General features: G+C 26.0%; 1 protein-coding gene across 1 annotated transcript; it reads left to right on the top strand.

Moving 5' to 3' along the window:
• Window positions 1–2,898: 2,898 nt before the first annotated feature.
• Window positions 2,899–22,436, top strand: LOC129975811 (SKI8 subunit of superkiller complex protein-like). Its single transcript, XM_056089034.1, has 11 exons — window positions 2,899–2,965; window positions 3,304–3,347; window positions 3,990–4,017; window positions 5,711–5,816; window positions 6,184–6,269; window positions 8,006–8,092; window positions 12,153–12,298; window positions 15,443–15,536; window positions 17,883–17,976; window positions 18,785–18,877; window positions 22,186–22,436. Exons 2-11 carry the CDS (start codon window positions 3,345–3,347, stop codon window positions 22,352–22,354), a joined length of 906 nt encoding a protein of 301 aa, XP_055945009.1. The 5' UTR covers window positions 2,899–2,965; window positions 3,304–3,344; the 3' UTR covers window positions 22,355–22,436.
• Window positions 22,437–23,702: the final 1,266 nt, after the last annotated feature.

Raw genomic sequence — 23,702 nt, 5'->3', positions numbered from 1 at the left:
AGTCATATATAACAAAATATTCTAGAGACACTAAAATTTTAAATAAAAATTTTTGAGCAATAAATAAACTAAATCAGTCTTTAAAATTAAAGGTTTTATGAAAATATGAATATCACTATACCATAAATACAGGCAATTTTATACCACTTCATCGACTGTCTCAAAGATGATACCCCAATCAGCGCCCAGGTTTTCTCAAGACTGATTGACCTAAGATTATGAAAATATTGATTGTTCTGAACTATTCTATTCAGAGCTTCATAAATCTATCAGGTTTAATGGAAGAAGATAGAAACGTTCCTTTACTTATTTTAAAAGTTGAAGTGTCAAGAATATTTAGTAAAATATGATTTCTTAGGAACAAAAGGTCGTATAAAATTTAGACTTCATAATTTCTTGAAGTATATTTATAGGCTGAAACAAAATAAAATACTGTTATTTGCGTCATTTAAATCCTTTTGAAAGTAAAGCTAAAAACCAAATTTCATGATGAATCTGAGAAATTTTTTGTTGAATAATTCTTGAGATATTAATAAATTATGAAAGGCATTCTGTAGTGCAAGTAAAATTTAAATGCTAAACGTCTCTGCTTTCAGTACTCATATTTAAAAAAAAAAAAATGCTTGGCTTTAGTAAAATTGATTTCATTTTAATTGCAGTTTAATAATTATTTTGATGATAATAATAATCCACTTTAATTTAAAATTGAAATTTTACGGGAGCTGACAAAAAAATTAGAGAAATACGAAGTACATTATGGCTTAAGGCCTTTATAATAATGTGAGTGAATTATATGACTATGAAAATTCGAAGCTTAAACATCTTTTGATGAAGAAGTTATTAAAAAAATGTTACATAAAATATTTAATTAAAAATTTTAATGAGCATTTAGATTGGCTAACAAGCTGGTCGCCAATGGCAGCTAGTAACACAAAAACGAGGGAAATGTTATTTCAAAGTCAAAATTTCATCTATTAAAAAAATATATATTAGTTTTAAAATTAATAAAAAATTAATGACAGCTGTAATATAGAAAAATTTTAAATGGAATTAAAAATAATGCCACGTTTTTATTACGTGATTTTTTTTTTCTATCAAATTGTACTTATTCGAATACAAAAAAAGAAGCCAAAACAGGGTTTTATTGATATTTGATTTTCTATGAATGATAGGGGAGTTTAAAAGTTTAATTTAAAACATTAATCCTCTCATACTATTAATTTCCAACTTCTTATTTGCATTATCTCAGAGTCCCGACGTTTCATTTTATCTTTCTATTCACAATTTGATCATGTATTGATTTTCAAGGATGAAAAGTTTCGGCAAAGAAATTTGCTGTCATGTTGACATCCATGGAGGAATTCTGTAAAAGAAAAGACGTTATGACAAAATAGATAGCAGCACAAATAAATTTATTATTGAAATTTCAGTTTATAATCTGCAAAGTAGTAGCAAAAGGCTAACTGCAAGTCACACAGTTACGGAAGATGAATTTTAATTTAAATTTTTACGAATTTTCCTTTTTTCTTATGCTTAAATCAGAATTGTGACAAAAATCTTCTGCAACATTAAATTGCTTTTAACAATACTTCCACAATTATTTTATATCTGAATTTTTCTCCGTGTTTAATTGTAAATTAATGTGAAAATAAGGATGATCATCAACTCCATTACTGTGTTTATAAAATTTTTCAGTGTTATACAATGTACTTTCATAGTTGTTTTAAGATCTCTGTATAAATTCCTATTTAGAAGCACCGATTAATAGAAGTATTGAAAGAACATTTGGCAAATAGTTATAAAACATGGTATTAATATTATCTTAATCATTATGAATATTTATTACTTTTTTATTTAATACTAGCCGCCTTTGGCGACCAGCTGGTTCGCCAATCTTAATGTTCGGTAAAATTTTAACAACTAAATATTTTATGCAATTCCTACTTTAATAGCTTCTTCATCAAAATATTTTAAAACTTCAAACTTTGATATTCATATAATTTACTCATAATATTATAAAGGCTTCAATCATAACGTAATATGTATTTCACTAACTTTCTGTTAGCTCCCGAAGAATTTATACTTTAAATTAAAGAGGAAAGGATTAATCTGCAATTAATATGACAATATTTTTTACTAAAACAAAGCATTTTTTTTATAATATGATTACCTGCGGCGACTTCACTGGAAAGTGTGAAGTCGCCGCTCCTGTCCTTGATTTTCCGTTTTTCGCATTTGATGATGCACTATTCCATACAAATCATTTTTAATTGCTTGTGACCTGACTTTGCATATATTTTGTTTACTGCTAGCGCCATCTATTGGTAGAATATAGAACTAAAGTAAAAATTTTAAAGAAATGGCATATATATTTAATTCAAATTTTCCAGAAAATGGTTTACTCTAATAAAGAAATTAAATAAATAGTTTTGAAAAAAAATCAAATTTAAGAAGTAAGCTGAAATAGATAAAATAATTCAATCACACGCCACTTAAATTTGTAAATTAAGTATCAATTACAATTAATAAATTTTATATTTAATATTAAGTAATAATTTTTAATGAATAATATAATTGAAATAACAGATATTTGGAACAAATATTTAAAAATAACAACAGAAAAATTATTTGTTATTCAAAAAATCGTGGATTATTCATCTCTATGGTCTTTTGTTTGGTCCGATTTGTGATTTATTTTCTACTGTTCATTAACCATGCGCTACGATATTACGTAACCATTGTGGTCTCTCATTCTAGAGCTCTGTAATCACCAAAAATAATATTACATTTTGTGATAACACTGGAGAAGATTTCTTTGGTATTGGTACGAATTGCTAAACAGGAATTAAATATATTTCATGCAATTTTTTTTAAATTTTATTTAACTGTAACCATGATGTCGAATTCTGTGTTGTGTTTGCGTGCGAATTGTTTACTTTATGCGGCCGGTGCATTCCAAAATTGTGTATGTTTCATTTAAATGTCACATTTCGTAAAGGCATTTATAAAATTGAATCTAATTAAAAAATATTTTTTTTTATTTTTGTTTAATATATTTTCTTACCTTTAATTTCTTTTGACATTTTAAATCAGAATGAAAAGAGTGTGTGAAAATCTGTCAATGTTCTATCATTTTGAAAAATTTTAACATCGTAATGAAGTCATATTTTTCTGCCATATCTTTATGAAATTTATCTATGAAGTTTTAATTGCCACTTCAAATAAAAATAAATTCCTTGTTATATAAATTTCATAACTATATAATAACATATGCTTAATTTCTAATTTAATTTATATTTATAGAATCAACTACTTGCTCGTCCTGTCTGAGCAGTCTATAGAAAATGGTGAGGATTTTAGATAAATCTGTTTTTAAATATCTTCATCTATTGGCAATAGGAATTATTGATTTTAAAAATTAATTATTTCTGATTTTTGTTGTCTATTTATTATGTTTCAGTCTATCGAATTATGGTTATATTTTCGTACTAAATTATAAATTGTTGTAATTTTGAAGGATATGTTCCGTTAAAAATAACCTTAATAGGATTATTCAAGCATTCTAGTAAAGGCATAAGTAATTTGAATAAATTTATGATAGTTTGCAAAGTATTGATTTGCTTTATTTATTTTTTCGTTATCTGCTGTTTCAAATTATGTAAGATGCAGTTGGTAACTTTTTTTAGTTGAAATATTATATTAATCTGATCATTGGCAATCATCTTCATCCAGTGATTTTAAATTCTCTGAAATTACCTTCAAATGTTGAGAATTCATGCTTTTTAATATATAACAAAATCTTTGAAATCTCATGAATTTTCAATAAATGAAATCTCAATATATATATATATATTTATATATATATATTGTTCTTGTTGTGTAATTTTGATGACAGGATAATTTTATTAATAAAATATGGATATGCATTATTATTATGTCCTTAATTAAGATGACAATTTATTTTAATCCCATTTTTATTTAATTTTCAGTATTCTGTTATATTTAAACAAGAGCAAGGTAAGTGAAATAATTATTTGTGTATTATAATAATGTATTCTATATTAAGCATTTTATTATTTGTGGAAATTTATTTTTTTAATTATACTGACAGATAAAGCAATCCAATTTATTAAATGTCTTTTTTTAATTTCATTTAATATTCATTTTTAATATAAATTTCAATTATTTTGAATTAAAACTTGATAATTAGTATTTTTACTGAATAATTGAAATTAGATTATTTTAACTGTAATATAAAATTATTGAAATCGGAATTATTTAAAGTTTATTAATACACTCTTTTTAAAATGAATAGTACATAATTTTGTAGTGGAATTTAAATTTTTATAGTGCTTTCCTCAACAGTTTATTTAATTAATGTTAATTTATGCCTTATTTCTCTACAATTGTAAGCTAAGATTGAAGAGTTAAATTAATTTGATGTGAAAGATATTTATAAGTAATTTTATTATTTTATTTAAATTATTTATGGTGATGTTCCTTATGATATACTAGAAGGAAAATTTGTTAATGAGAAATTATTCTGATATTGACACTTTGACATGGGTGTGTTCAGATTCAAATGATGATTCATTGTTTAATTTGGCAAAATTATGTTGAAAATTGTGGTAAAAGCTTAAGTGATTTCATAGATTAACATGCCAATTCGTTTTAATCATACAGAAATGTACATACATATAATAAAGTATCACTTAGTATTAAGGAATAAGATGATTTTGTTTCCTAATATTTGTTACAAATTTGAAAAGTTTCTTTGTCAAATTTACTTTTGCATGCAAAATCAATTTCTTCTTCGCAAACAGTGAAGATCACATTACAATTTCTTCTATGTTATTATTTACTATTTGTAGTTTAGCTCAAAATCATATAATCATTAATTTAATCTTTAAATTAAATCAATTCTTTATTATTGTATATAACTTAAATATTAGTTCTTCAATTCATCATTTCTCTAACAGAGGTTAGAGATAAATCAAAATCTCCATAGTAATTAAAAAAAAATTAAATATTGTAAGATTATATATATGTTGTGTATAAAGGCTGATTATAAAAATTTATCCTACAAAAGCTGTTATCTTAGAGATGTTTATCCCATTGTAAATTATAAGCTACTTAATTAAATAAATAATTAAACCAATTAACAAATTTCAAATTGAGTTTCTTTTGTAGCTCAAAAAATGCCAAATTGTTATTCTAATCCATCCATAAGTTTTTCTACATTTATTATACTTGACACAGCATTTGTTGTCCAAACTGTCAATCTTTGATTATCTCAAAATGGTGTCACACACATCTATAATGTCTAAACTCAGTTTGCACAGAAATGACTGATTTTATTTTATGGAACTGCAAAAAGCATTGGATTCCCCCTCCCCTCTTATTTCAATTTTGTTGAAAATTTAAATTTTGTTTATTTTTACATGTAAGGATTAGATATGCCACTTATTCATTTATAATAATTAGAAATGCAAAAAATTGTATTATTATCCTCAAAAGTTATTTCATACAAATGTTTTGTATTGGGCCAAGAGTTTGTACTCACTTTGCATTATGAAAATTAATTGTATGAATTTTCTTCTGTTCAGTTAATATACCAAGAAAAATGCACGAATTTTCTTTTTTAAAGTTTTCTTCCTTTTAATGTGTATGAAAATTTAAAATTTAATCCCAATTTCCTTCTGAACTTCAGCTCATGATGATAGCATTTGGTGCTGTGCGTGGAAAAAAGGACAAAAAGATTTACTGAATCATATTGTCACTGGTGGTGTTGATGATATGGTAAAGTCTTGGAAATGGTACAGTTATGGATGTTTTTTTTTCTTTAATTATTAATTTTTACTGTTTTTTTGGCAAATGTTAATTAAATGTTGTTTTATGAATAAATTTAAATTATTTCATCTAATCAGGTTCATAAAAGTACTAAAATTTCACTACTTTTCCACTTAAAAAAAAAAAAAAATTGAACATAGACATTCATTGCTTAAAATATGATCAAACATAACACAATTCAATTTTGCAAGATGATATAAATGAATAAAGCTTAAAATGTTTCTGATATTTGATAAATAAGTTTTCTTTTGTCATGAATAATTATATTTATTCATTTTGTTTATTTAAAGAATATTTTGCATTTATATATCATTTCCCTTCTGTTCTATATAGGGATGAAGAAAAGTTAGATCTTCGTCATGTGTTTGAAGGTCATGCATTAGGAGTTGTGTCGGTTGACATTAATGAAGAAGGTTCAGGTAATATAAAATAGTAGTGACATTATTTTTCACTTTCATTGAAAGATTAATCTACACATTTTATCTCTAACAATTTTTAATGATTATTTCTAGATTTCTCGACCTATGAAAACACATTTTTAGCTAATATATGGATATAAATTTATTTCTCTTTTAAATAGGAAAATTAGTAACTTTATGTTAAAAATTACTATTTTCATCTTGCTTTGACATTATTTTTGATACCTCAAAGGTTCTTAAATTTTATTATTTTGCCTTTAAGAGATATGATAGATTCTTTTCCTAGAAATGGGCATGTTAATGGCATACCACAGTGTAATCACAAAATCTTTCTCTGATTAAAATTATTGCAACCATTGACTACAATATTGTAACTTTTTACTATAAAATAGTCATTATTTCTTTTTTTCCTTATTTTTTTTCTTCATGATTTAACTGATAGTTCAACTAATCATAAATAGTGATTTTTACATTCAATTGAAATCAAAATGGCAAACAGAAATAGTATTCATTTAAATAATTATAAATAGAACATTCCAAATTAAACTCAAACACAAAATGCAGAGTCAAGAATTATTACTATTTTGAGTAATCTATTCCTCCCTCCCTCAAGTAGACAAGAGAGAAAAAAAATCAGGTTGCAAATTATTGCTATGCTACTAACCATTCAACTTCATCTAGAAGTGAGAAATGACAAAATTCAGGGATTAACAAGTGACTCTCCCCATTGAAATCAGTTTGAATGACATTTAAACATATTATAATAATTAAAAAATTTTTAAAAATGAAATTAATATCATTTAAATGAATAAAATTGTACAAGTAATTACTTTCTCTTGATATTTTATAAAAAAATTTCATGTTATCATTGTTTCAAAAATTATTGATCAAAAAATGCCATACATAACTTCTTTCTCCAATTATTTAAGCTCAGGCTACTTTCTCATGGTCCCTTTTTCATTTTTTTAAGCCTTCCTGTTCTTTTTCCTACACTGCTCATGTCATGGCTTTAAATCTTGACAACAGATAAAAATTGAACTATTTCTTAGAATTTATTAAGAATAAAAACCATTGGAATTTTAGAGCAATAATGTAATCAAATGTTTAAAATTAAGGGACAAATTAAAGTTGTCAAATTCAGGAAAAGTGTGCATGATTATTTACCGGTGATTTTAAAGATAATTTATTGAAATTTATGTTGATATAAAATTTTTCTTATGCAATAATATTTTCAGAAGTTATTACAGGAAAATTCCAACATTTTCATTAATTTCATTTCCAATTGAAATTTTGAAAAAATTGCTTGAGGTACACTTTTTTCTCTTCCAAAGTATATTTGTGCATTTGGTAGTTCTAAATTTATGATCTGTCTTGTAGAGTGCTGACATACACATTCTCTTTTATCATCAGTAGAGATTGATATTTCCATAATTTATATTATTTATATATATAAAAAAACTTATATATAATGTAAATTTCCATTTCATAGCATTTTGTAATTTCTTTTTTAACTACTCTTAACTAAATTTTTATCACTGAATTTTATTTATTTATTTATTATTATTTTTTTTTGTTTGTGTTTTAGAATTTTTCATAAATTAATCATTTAATAATTCATTTAAATAATTATGTTAACTATCATATATTGATGGTCTGTATAAATATTAATTGCAAATAAATTTTTCCATCATATGTCGTTTTTTTTACATTTAAAATAATTAATGATATGTTTGCAGTTGCTGCTTCTAGTTCTTTGGATAGCCATATAAGATTGTGGGATTTGCACACTGGTCAACAACTGAAAAGTATTGATGCAGGACCAGGTAATTTTATGTTTTCTGCATTTTATTTCATATATATTTGATGGTATTCATTTAGGATGCCTTTTAATGAGTTTGTCATGTATAAAAAGCATAAGTCAAATTTATGGATTGAATGTTACTTGCAAATTAACTTCCTAGTCTTAAGATCTGGAACTGTCTCATTAGTGAGTGAATTTTGTTTTTAAATTATTTCTCATCTAAAAAAAATGACTTTTTTTCCCTCTAAAAAAAGAATATACCATAAAAAAAACATGCAGACATACATTTATCTGAAGCAATTCACAAATAATCATTTACACTCTACAAAGCATATGTGCATATTTGATATTTCATATTTGTAAAATAAAATATATAAATATTTTAGATTAATTTTATCATTTGGAGCAATGGTTTCTATGAAGTTTAGATTGTCTAATTATCTGATCTGAAAGAAAAAAAAAATGAACAAATAAAATTCTTGTCTTAATATTTTGACAAATAATTTGTTTAAAGTTTTTTTTTTTTTTTTTTAAATTATTTTATTGAAGTTTAAAACCATTTTTATTTCAGAAATTGCATTTTTGTGAAATATCAATATTTTCTATGTTTATTAATTGTTTCAGAAATTGTTGTGGCAATTTAATTGAATAGTTGTGTTAAATTTTCACCTATTTTAATCAGAAAGGGAAGCTACAGATTTAATTTTAGTCATAAATAGGCAGTAATGTAAATAAGACATATATAAGAAATCTATATTTATATAGCAGCCTTGGATAAAATATTAAGAAATCAAGTTTTATACAAATAATGTTTAGCTGCATGAGCATTGTGTGTCATACCAGCTTGCATTTTACGAAACATTCTATCAACATGGGAATAGATAACAGTTATAATGGTTTTCTTCAAATTTTCTTTCAATCTCTCTCTTAATTTCTGAATGAAACATCAAATTATGTTCTGTTAATTATCCACGATCACATTAGGGCAATGAAAGGAATAATTGTCAATTTGTTACTTTTTATGCATGAAATATAGAGAAAATATAGTAGTTGCCAAAAGTATTCAAACTTGAGATTTTGTTAAATCTCCACATTTTAAACGTCCTTGAATTCAACACATTTTTTTGGAAAATATCTGTGTGTCTGACAAAGTTAACTTAAAAATAAGGTAGATTGATGGAATTTGGTATACAGGCTTAAACCCAAATTTGTAGATTTCTATCAAATTTTGTATAAAATCTATTCAGAGAAAGTCTGGCTGTTTGAATATAAATAAATGGTAATCTGAATGGAAAGATTATTTCCATAACTGAAGCCCACATAATAAATGACGTGATGCTTCAGAAATTGAGTATGATAAAGCAAAACTCAGTGTTCTTATATTTTCAAACCTTTTGTGCAAATGTTATATGTCATCAATCCTTTTGGGTGAAAAACCTTATATGTGTGCTTGCAATAGATTCTCCTCATGATTTAGTGCCACATGGTTGAGCTTGTTTTAAGTGCTAGTTCATACATAGATGCCTCAAGTTTTTGCATCGAAATGTTTCCTGATGATGTTGTTTATTCTAGTTTTCTTTCGAAACAGTGATCTGTATATTAGAATCTGCCAATCCTACGTCAGATTAGGATTCCACAAGTATATATAAATTATTGAAATTTCGTAAATATAAACAACATGTGCTAGTGAGTGTAAAGAGAAGCGCATCCTCATTTTGTAGTGTCTATTTATAATTTTTCCTCTTAATGGGATGAGATGTTACGGGAAATATTGTAACAAGGAATTGCATCAACAATCTTTTGCTAATTTTAGTACTTTCAGTTGTAGTAAAACATATTAATTTGTTTTAAATATTGAATAACAAATAGTTTAATTAATTTTCTTATTAGAACTGAAAATAAGATATCTATTATTTCATATTTAAAAATGATTTATTTCTATATGTGAAGGGCATGCTTTATGCATTATTATACTTATCTTTACAAAATTTAATACATATTTAGCCAAGTGAATAAAATGCTTCAACCTATACTAACTTTTGATGCTTGCTAGTCTTATCTTAGATATCCCTGAGTTTTTTTCTATGCACATCTGTTTTAAAGGAGTTAAACGTAAAAAAAAATTAATTTTTATTTCATGAATATAACATTGTTAGTAATAATAAACATCATAACATTTTGCTGCACTGTTAAGGTACAGTATTTTGTAAATGTTACTTTGTAATAACAGCAGTTTTCTATAGAATAGATGTATTAAAATTCATCATTTGAATTATAGATTCATTATAGAGATGTCTAGTCATTTCTTAAAATGCTTAACATTAAATACCACATTGTTTACATATTATTGAATAATTGTAAATATGGGAGGGGATGTGAAACATGTAGCAGCAACACTGCTGCTTTCATATGTTCTCCTTACCTACATTAGGAAAAAAAAATTATTTATTTATTTATCATCCATATTTTTAAGCAAAAATTTTTAACTGAAAAATGCAGAAATATTAAGAGAAACAAAATTTACATCGTGGTATATATGCATTTGAAATGTGTGAAATGGATAAATTATGTGTGTATTAGTGCACCCCATTGCTTTGGATAATGCCATATTTCATTTTGCATTATTTGTAAATAATATATATATATATATATATATATATATATATATATATATATATATATATATTTAGATCATCCAATTTAATCGATTAAACAGAGTTAGCTCGATTACTAAATTATTATTTTTAATAAACATTACTCATGAATAAAGAAATTTAATTATAAACACATGATTTTATTTTTACCTTTCAAAAATGGATTACTTATACAAATATAACTAATGAAACAAATTCTTCCACAGGAATTTCTGGAAAATAAGTTGACCAACAAGATTTTAAATAAATTAGAGCTAATGTTGCTACTATTTTAAAATTAAATTCATTCAAATGCTTACCCCAAGTAATTTGGTCTACTTTCCTCCATAATATATAACTTTATGCCTCATCTTGCACTTTTAACGAATGTCAGCTACTAAAATTTTTGTGAACTTTCATTTTTGAAATTCAAGTTGTCTATCTAATTATGCTGGATGCAGTTGATCTGCACTGCTCAATTTGAATATATTTTATAATCAATTATTTGAGTGTATTTTTTACAGTTATTTTACTTTACACATAATATTTAAGAAAACAAAGTAATAGCAAAGTTTTGTTTTCTAGAGTTTTGAATTAACATCTTTCAGTTTTATATGTATTTATTATTTTTTACATATTTCATCATTAGTCATTTTTTTTTAATGTTCCATGTTTGTTTACAAATCTCTGCTTTGAAATTCCACATTTTATCATAATGTGATCAAATTTAAATCCATAATTTTGACACCCAACTTTTGGTGAGAAATGTGTTCTATGCATGTTTTTAGATATTCATTTGCAACTCTTAAATACATATTATTGCATTGTGTTCTGTGTTTCAGCTATGGAAAGGTGATAATGATGATAGTTCCTTGAACTAAAATAATTTAATTTACTGTGAAAAGTCATAAATTTGAAATATGAGAAAAAGTATGCTTATAAAGTTATTGCTATAATTTTATAAGCTTTTTAATTTAACTTAGTTAAAAACTTTATTTTTATAATTTTATAACTAATAAAATTAGTGTAATAGATTATGATCTGTGATTATATAATAGAATGATTTTTAGTGATCGTAAAGCACATTTGACTGCAGCAGCTTTATCAACTTTGCATTTGTAGTTATCTACTTTTTACAGTCTGGTTAAGTAAGGATTGAATTTTCTGGAAAGATATCCTTTTTTTAAGAACAAGGTCTTGAAATTTACATACCCCCACAAGTATTTATCACTAAATTTGGTTGCTAAGATAAATAACTGCATTTTTTATGTGGAATCTCATTAAAAGATTTCAAGTTGAAGTTGAATCTCATTAAAGGTATTTCTTATGTCTAAGTGGAAGAAAATAATTCCATTATTACTATGAGACTAATTTATTTTCTTTGCTTGTTTACTGAAATTTCTGGATTTTTTAAAAATGTTTTTAACATGCTTTGTTTTTTCTTTTTAGTTGATGCATGGACTGTGACATTCTCTCCAGATGCTAAATACATAGCTACTGGTAGTCATGCTGGTAAAATTAATTTGTACAGTGTTGAACATGGAAAACTTGAATCATTTTTAGAAACCAAGAAATTTACTCTTAGTATAGCTTTTGTAAGTATCTACTTTTGAAGTTTTAAAAGTATTATATATGCTTGTTGTATTATAATGCAAATTCTTATTATTATGGAAACATAAATCATATTACAATATCACATTTTAATGTTGTTGTATTATTAATGCATTCAAAAATTAAAAGCTTATTTCATGAAAAAAGTAAGCTTGCCAAATAACAGGAAATTACACATTTGGGGGTTGATATCTTTTGTATCCCCTTGAATACTGTATACTCAGTGACTATTAGATAACCAGTTAATAGCAAGCATCAAAGATTCACAACTCAGATTAATTTATATTTACATAAAATTTTATCAGTTATTAGAGATACTCTGAGACATACTGTGGCTTAGGGATGAGATTTTAATTTTGAGGCTAGAAGTTTTACATCAGAGCTTGATGCAGAGTCTGGGACTAGATGCTCAGAGATGCATGGAGGCTTTAAGGATAAGATTTTAATTTTGAGACTAGAAGTTTTTATATCAGAATTTGATGCAGAGCATGGGTCTAGATGCTCTGAGGCACATAAAGAGGTTTAGAGATAAGATATTAGGTTTAGAGGTGGAAGTTTTTGCATCAGAACCTGATTCCATTAAAGATCGGTTATGTGCATGTGACTTGTACTTATGAAATATGTCAAGGGATTAGATGTTAATGTCTTCCTGTTAATATGTAGGTTTGGAAAGGGGAGTGCCAACTCAGGTATCATATTCATCATCTGCCAATGATTTGGAATTATGGGCCATTTTCAAAAAAACTAATTCTTATGTTGTTCCAAAATAGTAGGTTAATACAACTCATTTAAACATAAATGTGCAGATTAATGTTTTTTATTATCAGTAGCTATTAAAATTAACCAGTGTAATTATGAATAATTAGAGGCATAGTAATTGGCTTTTAAATATATTCTTTTCTGTTGAATTCTGTCAAAACATTGATTGTATCTAATCACGATTTATAAACACTATTTCTGGTATCTATTCAACAAAAGAATTCATTAGTTAAAATATGGAAATCCTAGGGGAATTCAATTTATGTTCTTTATTTGAAAGATTTTTTTGACCAGCATTTCATTAACTCTGATGTTTTTATAGTTATGTGTATGTACATCTTAATTTTAAAAATACTATTCTTCATTCTGAAATATTTATATGAATTATCATTCTAAAATATTTCTTAAAAATATGACATAATACTTTCAAATTGTAAATTCTGGCAAGAAAACAAAACAAAACAAAACAATTGCAGTTTGAATGGGTTCTTTTTGTCTCATTGGTGACAACCTCAATTTTCTTATAGCATTTATATTCATTTAATGATCAAGATTGCCAACAGCTCAGAAAATGATGTCCAAAATAGTGTATCAGATCATACTATTTTCTTTGTTTGTCAATCCAACAGTTTAAAGTCACCAAATTTTCCATTAATTGATCATAAATTTTTAGATTTTATAATTATTTTTTTTTTCTATACATGTAAAACTTGACTCCTAAAAACATTAGGATTTCAATGGTGCTTTTATTATGTTATACTTGGGACTCTCTGAAAGTACTTGAATTTTTTTATTGAGTTCTGGAGAAATGGGATAAATGCACATCCATTATTTTTTGGGAGAAAAGAGAAAATGAATTTTTAACTTTGATTTGCTTTGAGAATTCTGCCATTTGAAAGAAGAATGTTGACATGACAACACTGCCCATGACTAATTTTTATTTCTGTAGTTTGAAGCAGTAGGGACATATAGAGGAAGGTGGTAGACATCAAGCATATTGTAATAACTGAAAAGGAAACAGACATTGACATAATGGAAATAATATCATTATGTTAATTGCTTGGCTTCACAAGATGAATGTAGAGAGTTATTATTTGTATAGTTATAATAAAAAAAATATATGGCTTCAATTTTTATGAGGCATTCATTCCATAGTTGAAAAAGAAGCTTTATGAGACTTTCATAATTTTATGGGAAAGTATAAAATTATGCATACTTTCATAATTTTATGGGAATTTTCTTTGAACAGAGAACAATGTCCAAACAATCCATGCTAAAACAAAGTTAAAATCATTGTTTTTGTTCTGGTGAAAGACTGGTAACTGCAAAAAATATTATTTTATTTTAATAGAATTAAAGATTTTTTTTTTAATATTGTGTCATTTAAATATTAATGGTGAAACATTTAATTAATTATATCATTTCTATTTTCATGTCTAAAATACATAATTCTATAGTCCTTGAATCTTTTAAAAACTGTTCTTGGTAAGTTCTTTTTTTTAAACTCATAAATACCCAGCAATCTATCTAAAAAACAATTTAAATTAACTTTTGTGACTGAATTGAATGTATTCCATTCTTAATATCTTGATTTGTCAAAATATACCTCAAAATCTCTAAATAATCTGTAACTGTCATATATTGTTAATTATTCAGATTTATAAGTAAAATTGTCATCATTTTAAAATTTCATAATTTGTAGTGCAATCAAGTTTTGATGCATGATAAGGAATTTGAAAGTCGTCTTTAATTTTAATATACATATATATCTATTAAAAAATTTTTAGTAACTTGTTACCAATTTTCTATAATTTTTTTTTTTTCCCTTCACAAATGCTTTTAACTTTATGATTGTGGTAATCTTAGGATTTTTAATAAAATTTAGTTGAAACTGACTGAAATCTGTGCATTTGTTTAAATTGGATATGTTATTCTCATTTACCATGGATTGTACAATAATGATGATGTAATTGTGCTGGTTACATCCAAGTAATGAGTATTACCTTCTACATGAGAAATTAGCAGATAAACTGCTAATGGTTCTTTTGTAGCTGACCTAAACTTGTATTATTATTTGTGGTAACTACCAATTCAAATGAATTGAATGAGGAAATATTAGGATGGGAGGATATTATATTTGTAAATAATATATGCATCTTATATGAACAATGAAATCACATGAAAGGGAATTATATAATAGAATTCTGATTGAAAAACAGACAAATATACTATCAATTCCTGAAATAATTTTTATTGAAGTATGTAATGTTTTGTTTTTCTGTAGTTTTTTTGCTTTTCTTTTCTTTATTTCATTATGTGATCCATTTATATTCATTCATGTTAAGACCATTATCTTTTAATACAAATAGAGTCCTGATGGAAAATATCTTGCCAGTGGTGCTATTGATGGAATTATTAAAGTGTTCGATATTGCAGCTGGAAAACTTGTGCATACTTTAGAAGGTATGTTTCATTATAAATATAATAAATTCTCTTGTATGCTTACTGGCATTTAATTATGAAGGCTTATAGTCATTAGATAGCTCCTCTGAATATTGAAAAGTTATCATGTTACAAAGTTGTTCAGTTGGAAAAAATAGCTGTAATTTTTTTTGTTGTATAAGAATTTCTTTGAAATAATTTAGTAATCCTCAATATATGAAAATTGTTTTTATAGTTCTTAGTATGATGAAAGTTTTTTTTTTCTCTTTGTCATTTTATATAGGATTTTTTGCACAAAGTTTATATTTATATATTTTATATTATATGAGTTTTTTTTTAATCTTTTGTCATATTCTAATATATTATGTACCAGTTGCTGTTGGCACCTATCTGTATTACTGGAATATTGGTTGAATTTAATTGTACTAAAATTATTCGGAAATAACTTCATGTCCTTTCTTTATCAGAAATTGAAGAGGAGTTAATTTTCTTTAATTAATTTTTTAGTTAATTTTCTTGCAAATGTTCTGTCCATTGAGTACATGAACCATTCTAACAAGGAACAGTCTCATGTCATCATAACAATATCAAAAACATAAATATCCAGTTCATTTATCTTCACTTATTTATTCCTTTTGTAAATTAAGATTTTAAACAGAATCCTTTTTCTTTAACTTTTAGCAGTGAAAGAAAATCCCTTAATTAAATATTTGATGAAACAATGAAAACATTTGAAATTCAGGTCAACTATGTAATCAGTCAATTGTTGGAAACTAGGCAAAAAAAAAAAAAAAATGTCAAGTATCAAGAGCATTTTTTTAACTATTAAATTACTATCATTGAAAAGATAATTTTGAAAAATATTTAAGTGGTTTAAAATTTAAAGAATTGTCATCTTGATTTTCAAATTCTGATTAATGCATTTCCAAGGTATATATATGTTCCAAAATTGATAGTTGTAGATCTATACTCTGTTCCACCCTAACTTGGCAGTAGAGTATATTCTAGGCATGCCGAATCACAGTTGTTGTCAGGGGAACTGGGCTACTTTAAACTATAAAGTTACTAGAGATGCAGATCGCTGGCGGAACTTTATCTCGCAAATTTTTCGTCAAATAGTAAATATTTCTTAATTGTATTATCATTTTAAATCAGAAAATTAATTTTTTTCCTTATTTTGTTCAATATTATTGATACATTATTTTAACAAATCATTAAAATTATTTCATTTCATTTCATCGTTTTTCATAAGTAAACCCCAAATCTTTCAATATTCTGTAAAGCATAGTTCAGCTAATGTTTTTCGAAAAGATATCTGTATCATCGTTCACATCTCATTTCTCCGAAAAAATACAGGACAATGTAAAATCATCATATTTTACAAGACTTGAATGTTTATCTACTGAGCCTGGTCATTTCTTTCCATGGTTACTTAAAGGACTGGATGCTTTTATTCCTTTTTTTCAAAAAAGGAATAAAAGCATCCTTTGGAAAACTGTTCTTAGCGAAACACTTGTAAGATGCGAAACTTTATCGACGATTTGATTGATAGAATCTTGGGGGTTTTCTTCTTGGAATCGAGAATAAACATTTAATATGTTTCTGCGTGCTGCACTTTTTGTTGGTTTCAATCGTCTTGAAGGTGTGTACAGTGCAGTCAGTGATATCACTTTTTCAGACATTTTAGCTGTGAATAGAAATGATGAATTGAATAAATATTCAACAATCGAAACTAATAACTACTAATGAGATTAACAGTATCAAAAATATCAGCTGGTAAAAAAGTACAAATTATGATAATAACGGTTGTGAACTGAATAAAACAAAGTTGGCGAAAACATACAAGAAACACGTACCAAATATTTGACCTTGATGACCGGTTCTAGTCAAAGTGGAATTCATTATGTCAATCATTTGGTTTTATTTGTTCGCTTTATTTACAAAATATGTAACAGATAAGCACTTCTAACTTCAGAATAATTTTAAATACATTCTAATAAAAAAAGGAATTCTGTTATTTAAGATATTATTTGATAAATTTCTGCACATTTTAGCTATTTTAAAGTCAAATTCGATGGGGAACTCTTTCCCAATGTGGAGCGTCACATTTTCTGCCTTTTACAATACTGCCAAGTTAGGGTGAAATAGAGTATAATGATCTGGCTTATATAGCAATGCCCCAGACACATAGTAGATGCATATATCTTTATTATCAGTCGAGATGTATGTGCCTACTGATAATTCTATGAATGGATGAGAATCAGTAAGTGCTTACATCTTGGTATTACAAATGCCTTTTGCATAGCTTTGGAAAATAATTTGTTGTAGTTTGAAAATGTTTTTACTTATGAACAAATTTATTTATAGGCCATGCTATGCCAATCCGATCTTTAACATTCTCCAAAGATTCTTCTATGCTAATTACAGCATCAGATGATTGTCATATAAAGATATACAATGTGTAAGTATATGTCTCTATTTAAAGTGTTTTGTTTGAATTAATTTATTTTTCTCCAAATAGCTCCCTGACTTATATAAACTCTCTTCTTATATAACTGCTTTTTACAAGTCTTTATAAGCTGGAAATTCACTTCAGTACTTCCGTGGCAATATTGTTTGAAAACTTTATTGACTTTATATAAAGAAAAATGTAGTTTACAAAAAAAGGGGGGGGGGATACACATACAGTTTGGTTTCCTGTTAATGGCTCAGTTACCAACCTCAATGGTAATTAAGGCTGTACTGTAGATTCATGACATTATTTAAGGCAGATATGGTTTTATCATAATATATATTTTCAAAGAGTGGTAAATCTATGGTATATTTTTGTCATTGCATGAGAATCTAATTTGTATGCATGTGTTTGATTATAGAAATAAATGTTTAAAAACTTAATTTCTTTTAAAGGAAAATGTTTTGATATGATTATTATTTTTATAAAATTATTTATCTTAAGCAAAAGGAAAGCAAATCATTGTCTTTCTTATTCAAATTAACTCATCTGATCCCAGAGGTTAAATTTGTTACTGAACAATTCAAATGAAAATATGTTTTAATTGACTAGAATTAATAAACACATTTAACTTTTTTAATGTTGCAGTTTTTAAGGAAAACATTTTTTGATTTTACGTCATTTAAATAAAGCTAATTCATACTCAAAATTAAAAATTGGTATAATTGTACTTTTTAATTTAAGTAAGAATTAAAAGTACATGTCTGAATTGTTTAAGTGACTGTAAATTTTGAAATTTTATCTTATTCTTTTAAAGGCAACATGCAAATCTCATAGGAACATTGTCTGGTCATGGATCGTGGGTTTTGAGTGTCGATTGTTCTCCAGATAATACACATTTTGTATCAAGGTATACTTGTTTTGTTTCATGTTTAATTTTTAATTTTTCTTATGAATTACATTCATAATCATTTTTTTAATGTTGTCAATATGCAAATTGCAATATAGCATTTTGTTAAAATATATCACAACCTTTTAGTAACAGAATTTCCAATTTAAATATGTATAACTTTGATATATTTATATATGTTACGGTCAAAGCCCGAAATCAGCCAATTCCCAAACTGGCCAACGTTGCTGTAAACTTACCGGCCAATGCCAGATCTTTTCTTGATTTCGGGCGTTGGCCGACCAATTCGCGAAGTGGCTTGGGACGATCGGCCAAAGTAGGAAGAAAGGAATCAAGAGCACACTATTAAAAATTATTATCATCAAGAGCACACTATTATTTTACACACTATTAAAAATGAAGTATTTAAAAATGAGTACTTCTGTGTACTGTTTTTTTTTTAAGTACAATTGTTTCATAAACGAGTTCAAATATAAGTGACACTTCTGAGTTAAAAATAAGCTTGTAATATATAAAAATATGATATTGTGTTATTCTGTTCTCATATTAAAGCCATAATAGAAATTATTCAGTGAACGTATCTGCTGTAACAACGTGCTAGCGTGAAGATTAGATTTGCACCCTTCAAAATGAACGAATTATATCTTGAGCAAAGGCGTTGTGTATCGTGCATGAATACAAAGGCAAATTGAGTACTCAATTGTCAACTACCTTTAAGGGTGATCCTTAGTCTTTTTCCACTCCATGAACCTAATGTTAATGATCCCAGATCAAAGGGCAGAGGACCTATGTAAAAATTTAAAATTCCTAATTCATCGGAGCATTTATTGACTAAAGTTACATTAAATATAATTATTCAGTTCCTTTAGATCATTTTGTTAACAAATGTGTGCCCCAAATTAGCTGATGGTCGCTGATTAGAATGATTATCCTAAGTATATTAAACCATGTTTGACTTAAATGAAATTGTTTTATTGAATTAGTAATATAAGTATTGTCAAAGCTCATAGAAAACTTTTCCTCCTTTTACTTTTCCGAAAATACCTTATTTCATTTTTTTTTTTCATTTTATACAGACACCTGCCGAAAATTACAATTTTATTTATTAAATTTGCAATAATAGTTGCTTTATCTGTTAATTTAAACTTCTATCAATGTGATGGCAACACGTTGATAAAAGCTATTTTTTTTTAAAATTTGACAGGCTCGTGCAGAATAAATTTTATTTTTATTTCCAGCGAAATATATTATTGACACATATGGTTAAAATACTTCTTTAAAAATTCCTTAAAAATCTAAGCATAATTTATAAATAAAAACATTGGTATCATTAAAAAGATAATTTTTGAGCTTTAATTTCATGCAAAAATCGATTTTGTGCTGTAATATTTTCTGAAGTTATAACGACAAAACGCTGAAATTACACAATTTTTAATTAATTAAAATTCTAATTAAAAATTTTAAAAAAATAGATTCAAGGTGCATATTTCCAATCTCTAAGGTGCCATATTTGATAACTGTATGTCAAAAACGGTTTGGACTGTAAAGCGCCAATACACACACACAGATTGAGCTTTATTTATAAGTACAGATTATCACATTGGACTTTGGCCAAGGATTCCCGGCCACTTTGCGAAATGGCCAGCCAAAGTAGAATATACAATATTAATTGCAAGTATTTCGGACTTTGGCCAAACTTCTTGGCCAGTTCGCGAACTGGCCGAACTTCGGGCTTGGGCCATAACATATATATATATTGTCTGCTGTTCCTGCGGCTGTATATATATATATATAAGATGCATCAAAATAATTTTTAATGTACAGTTTTTAAAAAAAAAATTATTTATTCTGCCTTTAAGATGTTTTAGAACTCTCTCATCTCTAATTTAAATACCTTTAATCCCCAGAAATTTCAAAAATAAATTTAAATTTTTAAAAAATAGACTACATAAATGAATTTATGTCACTAAAAACTAATTTTTTAAAATTTTTAAATGGCTGTAAAAATAATTTTTATGCAATGATATGTTCCAAAGTTATGACAAAAAAACTTTTTATCTTCAGTCCTTCCAATTTAGGAGACTGTACAAATACTTTTAAAACACAGTTAATCCCTCTATGTGCTAAGGAACATATGTGTCAAATTTTGGTCGATTTTGCCTAAAAATCTGGAATTGCATACGGTTTAAACAAACAAATAAACAAATGGACATGTATAGTTAAGAGTAATTTTCTTCATGGTTTATGTTAAACATTGATGATATTAATTAAGTGTATTAACTCATTTATCATAAATCTTCAGTTTTCAATATATATATATATATATATATATATATATACCAAACAAGGTGTAATTTTTTCAAATATTTGAAAGGGATTGTTCTACTTATTATTTTTATATAGTCATTTCAATAATAATTTTTAAACACCTGTTAATATATTTTAAATCAAATATATATAGATATTTCTGTCCTTCATTACTAGTCCCTGTGTTTTTGCATTTCATTATTTTTGGTGGGTTTGGCCATAGCAAAAAATACAGCATTGATTTGACTCCCACTGTCTTCATGAAGATGACATTGAAATTGTCTAAAATAGTGATATTCAAAGCTGCATTATTCATTCAGTTTCAGTTGCAAAATCATAGTTTTTTTTAAATATTATATATATATCGTGATTATTTTATTAAGTATGACTAATATGAAAGTGGGATCATATAGGAATTAAATATTTATTGTTCCAATAAAATTAAAAAATAATTCTTTATGCCATTTAGAGCATTTTTCCGAATTGGAAGTAAATGTCTATCCCTAGCCGTTTAGAAATTACTGTTGGGTAGTGATTAAAGTAGTTAGTACCGTGTAGTAGTTACCTTGTTAAAACAAAGTAGTTAGTAGCAGTAGTAGTGCCTTGTATCAAAGAAAGAAAATAATTATTAACAATGGAATAATTAGAAGTTTGATATTTATTTTATATAATAATGTATGCAGCTTAGTAACATGACTCACTAAGGTAAAGTGTTATTTATACAAAAGAAAAAAAAAAAATAGTGAGACTGAATTGAAACTAAAAGTATAAAGATTTGCTTTTAAGTTTTCTGAAAAATTACAGTTGTTTAAAATTCATTATACATTTAGCTCTATGAAATTTACCATGATTGCTTGTATTTAAACCTATTTCATTATTCATGTACAAATTTTAAAAATTCTGTTTTCTTTTTTTATATGTATTTTTATAGTTTAAAATGTTTAATTTTTTTTAATAGTGACTTCAACAATTTTGGTTATTTTTATATATTTGTATTTTAGCTCCTCAGACAAAACAGTGAAAGTTTGGGAAATTGCAACGAGAGAATGTATTCATACATTTAATGAACATTCTGACCAAGTTTGGAGTGCCAGATACAATCATAATGGAAGTAAAATAGTATCTGTTTCAGACGATCGAATGATAAATATCTATGAATGTCCTGTATAAATGATGAATGGATTTTAGAAATGACTTGGCCAAACTGTATTTTGCATTGAGTGTATAATAAAAAATTGCTATTTCTATCTAACATTTTGAATTGTTTTTCACATCACTTTATTCATTTAAAGTTGTAGCAGTTTATCCATTTAATATATTATACAAAATTAAGAAAAAAAAATTAAACTGGGAAATATGATTTATTATTATTTTAATTACAAAAAAGTTTTTATATCGCTACAAATGTTCTACATGCTCATCATTGGCTTATGTCAGAATTTTACTTGACTGCTGGCTGGTCACAATTCTGATTACCCAAAATTATTGTAAAAATATTATTATAGTTTAGCATATGGTTCTTTTGATATATTCTAAAGAAATTTATACAATTTTTATAAAGCCACTTATGCCAGTATATTTCAGTGTTAGCACTCTTGGTAGCTCAAAGAATATCAAGATTATATTCCAATTCTTACCTAGTATTATGCTACATTTTGGTTTTCACATCTAAATGCATCACTTGTGATCTTAACTTTGAATCGATATTTTCAACTGGTGTTGTAAACATTTTGTCTCACATGCTATTCCAAATTGACATTGAACAGTAATGGCCAATTTGAATTCCTGATACTGGAGAAACAAATTAACTTTTTTTCTTTTTTGATACTATTTTGATAACAATCAAATGTAAAATCACTATTTCTGCATTAATTGCACTTTAGGTTGGAATAATAAAGGCTTACATCAGAATTTTACTTGACATATAGGGTGGTTACAAACCTTGACTACAAAAAATTATTGTAAAAACTTTTATTAGAATTTGGCATATGGTTCTTTTGACATGTTCTAAATATGTTTTAACGTTTCTAGCCACTTATGTTAGTAAATTTCAGTGGGAGCTTAAAGAATATCAAAACAGTATTCCAATTCTCAGCAAATGTTGTCTTATATTTTGGTTATTGCATCTAAACCTAGCATCTGTGTCCTATCTTTGAATATATTTTCAACTAGTATTTTAAACATTTTGTCTTGTATGTAACTCCATAATTAACACTGAACAGTAACGGCAGATTTGAATTTATGGAACCAGTGAAAACAAATGAACTTTTTCTTTTATTGATGCCATTTATATAAAATCAAATGTAAAATCACAATTTATGCAATGATTGCACTATAGGTTGGAATAAAAAAAATTAAGAACATAACTATTCCCCAATTTAAAAAAAATATCATATTATATTCAGTGGTTCTTTAATAAAACCACTATTTCTGAATTAATTGCATTATTGATTGAAATGAAAAAAGAAAATATTAAGAACATGGCTATTCCATAGTAAAAATTTTAAAGTATTATATT

The sequence above is a fragment of the Argiope bruennichi genome, chromosome 7 (assembly GCF_947563725.1).
Source record: "Argiope bruennichi chromosome 7, qqArgBrue1.1, whole genome shotgun sequence".
Taxonomy (NCBI): Eukaryota; Metazoa; Arthropoda; class Arachnida; order Araneae; family Araneidae; genus Argiope; species Argiope bruennichi.
This window is presented reverse-complemented; position numbering and strand designations above follow the sequence as displayed.